The sequence below is a fragment of the Oncorhynchus keta genome, unplaced genomic scaffold, assembly GCF_023373465.1.
Source record: "Oncorhynchus keta strain PuntledgeMale-10-30-2019 unplaced genomic scaffold, Oket_V2 Un_contig_27713_pilon_pilon, whole genome shotgun sequence".
Taxonomy (NCBI): Eukaryota; Metazoa; Chordata; class Actinopteri; order Salmoniformes; family Salmonidae; genus Oncorhynchus; species Oncorhynchus keta.
Window position 1 is genome coordinate 143 of NW_026285662.1, and position 9,858 is coordinate 10,000.

The 9,858-nt window shown below is 42.8% G+C and overlaps 1 protein-coding gene across 1 annotated transcript in view; it reads right to left on the reverse strand.

Annotated features, from left to right (window-relative positions):
- Window positions 1–1,049: 1,049 nt before the first annotated feature.
- The window catches only part of LOC127922928 (CUB and sushi domain-containing protein 3-like), a gene marked incomplete at its 3' end in the record, with an annotated part of 22,524 nt that continues 13,715 nt past the window's right edge, over window positions 1,050–9,858 (reverse strand). Inside the window, exons 4-5 of the mRNA XM_052506928.1 lie at window positions 4,226–4,414; window positions 1,050–1,219 (exon numbers count right to left, since the gene is read on the reverse strand). Coding sequence (XP_052362888.1) covers window positions 1,050–1,219; window positions 4,226–4,414 — 359 coding nt within the window. The remainder of the gene's footprint in view (window positions 1,220–4,225; window positions 4,415–9,858) is intronic.

The window sequence follows — 9,858 nt, forward strand, 5'->3', positions numbered from 1 at the left end:
CCAGTACCCCCCTGTATATAGACTCCACATTGACTCTGTACCGTAACACCCTGTATATAGCCTCCACATTGACTCTGTACCGTAATACCCTGTATATAGCCTCCACATTGACTCTTTACCATAACACCCTGTATATAGCCTCCACATTGACTCTGTACCCTAATACTCTGTATATAGCCTCCACATTGACTCAGTACCGTAATACCCTGTATATAGCCTCCACATTGACTCTGTACCCTAATACTTTGTATATAGCCTCCACATTGACTCTGTACCAGTACCCTCTGTATATAGCCTCCACATTGACTCTGTACCGGTACCCTCTGTATATAGCCTCCACATTGACTCAGTACCGTAATACCCTGTATATAGCCTCCTCATTGACTCTGTACCGTAATACCCTGTATATAGCCTCCAGGGCTTGTATGTAATCCTTTCACATACAAATTTCATTTCACCTGTTGTATTCGGCGCACGTGACGAATAAAATTTGATTTGGAAGTGTGTACCTGTAGATATTCTGTAATCTATTCATACAGAAATAGAGACATGGAAGTGTCATTATGCTAATTCCAAACTGATCTCAGGAACAGTTTTGAAATGAATGTAAAAGGCACACTCAGATTCTTCCTCTGATATACTATACACTGTCAATGAAAAAAGGGAGAGGATGAATACAAGAGGAGAAGGAACGAGAGAGAGAGGGAAGAGAAAAGAGAGAGAGAGAGAGAGAGAGAGAGAGAGAGAGAAGAGAGAGAGAAGAGAGAGAGAGAGAGAGAGAGAGAGAGAGAGAGAAGAGAGAGAGAGAGAACAGAGAGAGAGAAGGAACGAGAGAGAGAGAGAAGAGAGAGAGAGAGAGAGAGAGGAGAGAGAGAGAGAAGAGAGAAGAGAGAGAGAGAGAAGAGAGAAGAGAGAAGAGAGAGAGAAGAGAGAGAGAGAGAGAGAGAGAACAGAGAGGAGAGAGAGAGAGAGAGAGAGAAGAGAGAGAGAGAGAGAGAGAGAGAGAGAGAGAGAAGAGAGAGAATGAAAAAGGGGGGGGCGGTTATTACCTTGAGAATGTCTCCTTGTGCCAGTTGGAAAGTGCTTGCTGAGACGTTGATGCCCTTTCCCGTCTCCACCTGAATGCTGTAGACACACTCGTGGCTGTTGTCGTAGTTCAGTGGGTAGTTGGGCGACAACACAACTCCTTCACTGTTGAAAACGGTTGAGCCGCACTCCGCTAGAGAACAAAGACACAGAGTGGAATAAAGTGACCGAGAGAATTCTCTTCCAATGTCCGTAATGTTTCCCTGTGACGGATATATTCAGTATATCATTACACTGAGCAAAAGACGAGAGTTCAAATGCATTTACGAAAAAGCCTATTTCTAATCGCTGTTCCTTTCCTCGCTGTCACTGTTCCTTTCCTCACTGTCACTGTTCCTTTCCTCACTGTCACTGTTCCTTTCCTCACTGTCACTGTTCCTTTCCTCACCGTCAGTTCCTTTCTTCACTGTCACTATTCCTTTCCTCACTGTCACTGTTCCTTTCCTCACTGTCACTGTTCCTTCCTCACTGTCACTGTTCCTTTCCTCACTGTCACTGTTCCTTTCCTCACTGTCACTGTTCCTTTCCTCACTCACTGTCACTGTTCCTTTCCTCACCACTGTTCCTTTCCTCCTCACTGTTCCTTTCCTCACTGTCACTGTTCCTTTCCTCACTGTCACTGTTCCTTTCCTCACTGTCACTGTTCCTTTCCTCACTGTCACTGTTCCTTTCCTCACTGTCACTGTTCCTTTCCTCACTTCCTCACTGTCACTGTTCCTTTCCTCACTGTCACTGTTCCTTTCTCACTTCCTCACTGTCACTGTTCCTTTCCTCACTGTCACTGTTCCTTTCCTCACTTCCTCACTGTCACTGTTCCTTTCCTCACTGTCACTGTTCCTTTCCTCACTGTCACTGTTCCTTTCCTCACTTCCTCACTGTCACTGTTCCTTTCCTCACCGTCACTGTTCCTTTCCTCACTTCCTCACTGTCACTGTTCCTTTCCTCACTGTCACTGTTCCTTTCCTCACTGTCACTGTTCCTTTCCTCACCGTCACTGTTCCTTTCCTCACTGTCACTGTTCCTTTCCTCACTGTCACTGTTCCTTTCCTCACTGTCACTGTTCCTTTCCTCACTGTCACTGTTCCTTTCCTCGCTGTCACTGTTCCTTTCCTCACTGTCACTGTTCCTTTCCTCACTGTCACTGTTCCTTCCTCACTGTCACTGTTCCTTTCCTCACTGTCACTGTTCCTTTCCTCACTGTCACTGTTCCTTTCCTCACTGTCACTGTTCCTTTCCTCACTGTCACTGTTCCTTTCCTCACTGTCACTGTTCCTTTCCTCACTGTCACTGTTCCTTTCCTCACTGTCACTGTTCCTTTCCTCACTGTCACTGTTCCTTTCCTCACTGTCACTGTTCCTTTCCTCACTGTCACTGTTCCTTTCCTCACTGTCACTGTTCCTTTCCTCACTGTCACTGTTCCTTTCCTCACTGTCACTGTTCCTTTCCTCACTGTCACTGTTCCTTTCCTCACTGTCACTGTTCCTTTCCTCACTGTCACTGTTCCTTTCCTCACCGTCACTGTTCCTTTCCTCACTGTCACTGTTCCTTTCCTCACTGTCACTGTTCCTTTCCTCACTGTCACTGTTCCTTTCCTCGCTGTCACTGTTCCTTTCCTCACTGTCACTGTTCCTTTCCTCACTGTCACTGTTCCTTTCCTCACTGTCACTGTTCCTTTCCTCACTGTCACTGTTCCTTTCCTCACTGTCACTGTTCCTTTCCTCACTGTCACTGTTCCTTTCCTCACTGTCACTGTTCCTTTCCTCACTGTCACTGTTCCTTTCCTCACTGTCACTGTTCCTTTCCTCACTGTCACTGTTCCTTTCCTCACTGTCACTGTTCCTTTCCTCACCGTCACTGTTCCTTTCCTCACTGTCACTGTTCCTTTCCTCACTGTCACTGTTCCTTTCCTCACCGTCATCATCAGTACTGTGAGAAAGTAGTCTAACATCACACGTTGGATAACAGATTGAGGAGACTTCTGAAATCACTACAGCTTTCATTCCCAATATCTTTATGACATTCGAGTTACAGACTAGAAAGATGGAGAGATACAGACTAGATATATACAGACTAGAGAGATGGAGACTAGATATATACAGACTAGAGAGATGGAGAGATACAGACTAGATATATACAGACTAGAGAGATGGAGAGATACAGACTAGATATATACAGACTAGAGAGATGGAGAGATACAGACTAGATATATACAGACTAGAGAGATGGAGAGATACAGACTAGATATATACAGACTAGAGAGATGGAGAGATACAGACTAGATATATACAGACTAAGAGATGGAGAGATACAGACTAGATATATACAGACTAGAGAGATGAAGAGATACAGACTAGATATATACAGACAGACTAAGAGATGGAGAGATACAGACTAGATATATACAGACTAGAGAGATGGAGAGATACAGACTAGATATATAAAGACTAGAGAGATACAGACTAGAGAGACTGAAGCAGGATCGAGGACCCAGTCTGAGACCGTATACCTAGAGACTAGAGAGACTGAAGCGGGATCGAGGACTCTGTCTGAGACCGTATACCTAGAGACTAGAGAGACTGAAGCAGGATCCCTGTCTGAGACCGTATACCTAGAGACTAGAGAGACTGAAGCAGGATCCCTGTCTGAGACCGTATAGCTAGAGACTAGAGAGACTGAAGCAGGATCCCTGTCTGAGACCGTATACCTAGAGACTAGAGAGACTGAAGCAGGATCCCTGTCTGAGACCGTATACCTAGAGACTAGAGAGACTGAAGCAGGATCCCTGTCTGAGACCGTATAGCTAGAGACTAGAGAGACTGAAGCAGGATCCCTGTCTGAGAACGTATACCTAGAGACTAGAGAGACTGAAGCAGGATCCCTGTCTGAGACCGTATACCTAGAGACTAGAGAGACTGAAGCAGGATCCCTGTCTGAGACCGTATAGCTAGAGTCTAGAGAGACTGAAGCAGGATCCCTGTCTGAGACCGTATACCTAGAGCCGTATACAGAAAACAGTATCTACCCATTTCCTCCTGTTGTCCTCCTTCTCCTCTGCTCTAAATAGAGACTTGTTTAATACATTGTCCTATGCACAGTCCACACAGAGCCAATAAACAAATGAAATCAGCTGACCACGTACCCACACACCTTGGCAGAGGGGCACTCCACATGCGGCGTCCTCCTCCCAGGCACCAGATCTCCCTGGCCCCCTTTAGGCGATAGCCGGCATTGCAGGAGAAAACCAGCGAGTCCCCGATGCCAAAGCTGATGCCCGTGTGCCAGCCAAACCTGGGGGTCCCGGGGTCCTCACACGGCTCCAGATTATACTCTGAAAAGGGAAGAAGAAATAAACAACACAGGGTCTTTCTAAAAGTCATTTTTTCCCCTGGATTTATTACGTCCTCTCTCCTTGCATTCCAAAAGTCATTTTTTCCCTGGATTTATTACGTCCTCTCTCCTTGCATTCCAAAAGTCATTTTTTCCCTGGATTTATTACGTCCTCTCTCCTTGCATTCCCAAAGTCATTTTTTCCCTGGATTTATTACATCCTCTCTCCTTGCATTCCAAAAGTCATTTTTTCCCTGGATTTATTACGTCCTCTCTCCTTGCATTCCAAAAGTCATCTTTTCCCTGGATTTATTACGTCCTCTCTCCTTGCATTCCAAAAGTCATATTTTCCCTGGATTTATTACATCCTCTCTCCTTGCATTCCAAAAGTCATCTTTTCCCTGGATTTATTACGTCCTCTCTCCTTGCATTCCAAAAGTCATTTTTTCCCTGGATTTATTACATCCTCTCTCCTTGCATTCCAAAAGTCATATTTTCCCTGGATTTATTACATCCTCTCTCCTTGCATTCCAAAAGTCATATTTTCCCTGGATTTATTATGTCCTCTCTCCTTGCATTCCTTCTCAAAACACCTTGGAGAAGAAAAATCTGAGGTGAGGGACTACAGATCTTCTCCTCCCAATGCAGTTCTGGGGGTCCCGAGGAGAGAGGAAGCCAGGGAAAGACGAATTAAGAAAGAGGGGAAGTCAATGTGGGGTACTAACAAGGGAACCAAGTGGTGAAAGGAAAGGAAAGGAAGGAAAGGGAAGGAAAGGAAAGGAAAGGAAAGGAAAGGAAAGGAAAGGAAAGGAAAGGAAAGGAAAGGAAAGGAAAGGAAAGGAAGGAAAGGAAAGGAAAGGAAAGGAAAGGAAAGGAAGGAAAAGAAAGGGAAGGAAAGGAAAGGAAAGGAAAGGAAAGGAAAGGAAGGAAAGGAAAAAAGGAAAGGAAAGGAAAGGAAAGGAAAGGAAGGAAAGGAAAGGAAAGGAAAGGAAAGGAAGGAAAGGGAAGGGAAGGGAAGGGAAAGGAAAGGAAAGGAAAGGAAAGGAAAAGGAAAGGAAAGGAAAGGAAAGGAAAGGATCGGAAAGGAAAGGAAAGGAAAGGAAAGGAAAGGAAAGGAAAGGAAAGGAAAGGAAAGGAAAGGAAAGGAAAGGAAAGGAAAGGAAAGGAAAGGAAAGGAAAGGAAAGGAAAGGAAAGGAAAGGAAGGAAAGGAAAGGAAAGGAAAGGAAAGGAAAGGAAAGGAAAGGAAAGGAAAGGAAAGGAAAGGAAAGGAAAGGAAAGGAAAGGAAAGGAAAGGAAAGGAAAGGAAAGGAAAGGAAAGGAAAGGAAAGGAAAGGAAAGGAAAGGGAAAGGAAAGGAAAGGAAAGGAAAGGAAAGGAAAGGAAAGGAAAGGAGAACCCGTAAGGACATCACTCATTCAACTCCGCTGAACAAAAAAAAAAATCTCTGACGCTGGTCACTACATCACCCAACCAGTCAATCTAATCAAAGGTTAACAAAAGGTAGTGTGTAGAATTATAAGCAGGACAATCTATAGATGATAATTACAGTATGCACACAGAACAGACTCTTGGGGAAGACCATGAATAGTCATGAGTTGCTGCACCAAGTTACGCTTCCCTCTGATGAGCAGGAGGCAAACATTTAGCCAGGCTGTTTCAATAGCAGGAGTCTCATTAACTCTGATAGAGAAGAAGTTAGTAACATCTAGTCTGTATCTCTCTAGTCTGTATCTCTCTAGTCTGTATCTCTCGAGTCTGTATCTCTCTAGTCTGTATCTCTCGAGTCTGTATCTCTCTAGTCTGTTTATCTCTAGTCTGTATATAAATAGTCTTTATCGCTCTATCTCTCTACTCTCTATCTCTCCAGTCTGTAACTCTCTATCTCTCTAGTCTGTATCTCTCTACTCTGTATCTCTCGAGTCTGTATCTCTCTAGTCTGTATCTCTCTAGTCTGTATCTCTCTAGTCTCTATCTCTCTAGTCTGTATCTCTCTACTCTCTATCTCTCCAGTCTGTATCTCTCTATCTCTCCAGTCTGTAACTCTCTATCTCTCTAGTCTGTAGCTATCTCTCTAGTCTGCATCCCTCAGCCTGTATCTCTATATCTCTCAGGTCTCAATCACTCTAGTCTCTATTTCTCTAGTCCGTATCTCTTTATCACTATCTTTCTAGCCTGTATCTCTCTAGTCCCATTAACCTGTTGATCCTACCCCTACTTTTTCGAACATTCTGTTAAAAATCGCGCAACATTTCAGAGCCCTGCTACTCATGCCAGGAATATAGTATATGCATATGATTAGTATGTGTGGGTAGAAAACACTCAGACGTTTCTAAAACTGGTTAAATCACGGCTGTGACTATAACAGAACGTGCGTTTCATCGAAAAGCGCAGGAAAATCTGATCACTGTAAATTGGAAAATATATCAATGCGCCACTTGAATGTATTGTTGAATGGAAACCACATTACCTGGAGCCGAGGTTGCAATACCTACAGCTTCCACACGATGTCAACAGTCTTGTCATTTGCCTAGGCTTTGTTTCTTGGTCAAACAAACAAGAGACAGCCCATTTCTTCCGGTCTCCGACCGGATATTTTGCTGAGATTTACCCGGACATTATTTCAAGACGTAGAGCTATAGAATATACATCGCCCTGTGATCAATTTGATCGATTATTAACGTTTACTAATACCTAAAGTTGCATTACAAAAGTATTTCGAAGTGTTTTGTGAAAGTTTATCGTCGACTTTTTTTATTTTAAAAAATGACGTTGCGTTATAAAACTGTGTTTTTTCCTTCATCACACAGTCTTCATAGATCGATATCTAGGCTATATATGGACCGATTTAATCGAAAAAAAGATCCAATAGTGATGTTTATGGGACATCTAGGAGTGCCAACAAAGAAGATGGTCAAAGGTAATGAATGTTTTATATTTTATTTCTGCATTTTGTGTAGCGCCGACTATGCTAATTATTTTGTTTACGTCCCCTGCGGGTCTTTAGGGGTGTTGCATGCTATCAGATAATAGCTTCTCATGCTTTCGCCGAAAAGCATTTTAAAAATCTGACTTGTTGGCTGGATTCACAACGGGTGTAGCTTTAATTCAATACCCTGCGTGTGTGTTTTAATGAACGTTTGAGTTTTAACGAGTGCTATTAGCATTTAGCGTAGCGCATTTGCATTTCCAGATGTCTAGATGGGACGCCTGCGTGTCGGGTGGAGGTAAGAGGGACAGAAATTAGTCCCATTAACTCTGATAGGACAGAAGTTAGTCCCATTAACTCTGATATAACAGAAGTTAGTCCCATTAACTCTGATATAACAGAAGTTAGTCCCATTAACTCTGATGTAACAGAAGTTAGTCCCATTAACTCTGATAGGACAGAAGTTAGTCCCATTAACTCTGATAGGACAGAAGTTAGTCCCATTAACTCTGATAGGACAGAAGTTAGTCCCATTAACTCTGATAGGACAGAAGTTAGTCCCATTAACTCTGATAGGACAGAAGTTATTCCCATTAAATCTGATAGGACAGAAGTTAGTCCCATTAACTCTGATATAACAGAAGTTAGTCCCATTAACTCTGATAGGACAGAAGTTAGTCCCATTAACTCTGATAGAACAGAAGTTAGTCCCATTAACTCTGATATAACAGAACTTAGTCCCATTAACTCTGATAGGACAGAAGTTATTCCCATTAAATCTGATAGGACAGAAGTTAGTCCCATTAACTCTGATAGGACAGAAGTTAGTCCCATTAACTCTGATATAACAGAAGTTAGTCCCATTAACTATGATAGGACAGAAGTTAGTCCCATTACCTATGATAGGACAGAAGTTAGTCCCATTAACTCTGATAGAACAGAAGTTAGTCCCATTAACTCTGATAGGACAGAAGTTAGTCCCATTAACTCTGATAGGACAGAAGTTAGTCCCATTAACTCTGATAGGACAGAAGTTAGTCCTATTAACTCTGATAGGACAGAAGTTATTCCCATTAAATCTGATAGGACAGAAGTTAGTCCCATTAACTCTGATATAACAGAAGTTAGTCCCATTAACTCTGATATAACAGAAGTTAGTCCCATTAACTCTGATATAACAGAAGTTAGTCCCATTAACTCTGATATAACAGAAGTTAGTCCCATTAACTCTGATATAACAGAAGTTAGTCCCATTAACTCTGATATAACAGAAGGTAGTCCCATTAACTCTGATAGGACAGAAGTTAGTCCCATTAACTCTGATAGGACAGAAGTTAGTCCCATTAACTCTGATAGGACAGAAGTTAGTCCCATTAACTCTGATAGGACAGAAGTTAGTCCCATTAACTCTGATAGGACAGAAGTTAGTCCCATTAACTCTGATAGGACAGAAGTTAGTCCCATTAACTCTGATATGACAGAAGTTAGTCCCATTAACTCTGATATAACAGAAGGTAGTCCCATTAACTCTGATAGGACAGAAGTTATTCCCATTAAATCTGATAGGACAGAAGTTAGTCCCATTAACTCTGATATAACAGAAGTTAGTCCCATTAACTCTGATAGAACAGAAGTTAGTCCCATTAACTCTGATATAACAGAAGTTAGTCCCATTAACTCTGATAGGACAGAAGTTAGTCCCATTAACTCTGATAGGACAGAAGTTAGTCCCATTAACTCTGATAGGACAGAAGTTAGTCCCATTAACTCTGATAGGACAGAAGTTAGTCCCATTAACTCTGATAGGACAGAAGTTAGTCCCATTAACTCTGATAGGACAGAAGTTAGTCCCATTAACTCTGATAGGACAGAAGTTAGTCCCATTAACTCTGATATGACAGAAGCTAGTCCCATTAACTCTGATAGGACAGAAGTTAGTCCCATTAACTCTGATAGGACAGAAGCTAGTCCCATTAACTCTGATAGGACATAAGTTAGTCCCATTAACTCTGATAGGACAGAAGTTAGTCCCATTAACTCTGACAGACCAACAGACAGACTACAGTCTTCTCCTCAGGATATTCCCAGGACATCCTGCTTGATGGTGCATTCAAAATGCCCTCCCTATTCCCTATGTAGTGCACTAATTTTGAGCAGAGCCCTGTGGGCTGTTAGGTAGTGTACTACATAGGGAATAGGGTGCCATTTAGTTCAACAGCAGTCCTCTCCTCAGCATGTTCACCTGACCCTGGTCTAATGTAGTGAACCACATCCCCTATTGACCCTGGTCTAATGTAGTGAACCACATCCCCTATTGACCCTGGTCTAATGTAGTGAACCACATCCCCTATTGACCCTGGTCTAATGTAGTGGACCACATCCCCTATTGACCCTGGTCTAATGTAGTGGACCACTTCCCCTATTGACCCTGGTCTAATGTAGTGGACCACATCCCCTATTGACCCTGGTCTAATGTAGTGGACCACTTCCCCTATTGACCCTGGTCTAATGTAGTGGAC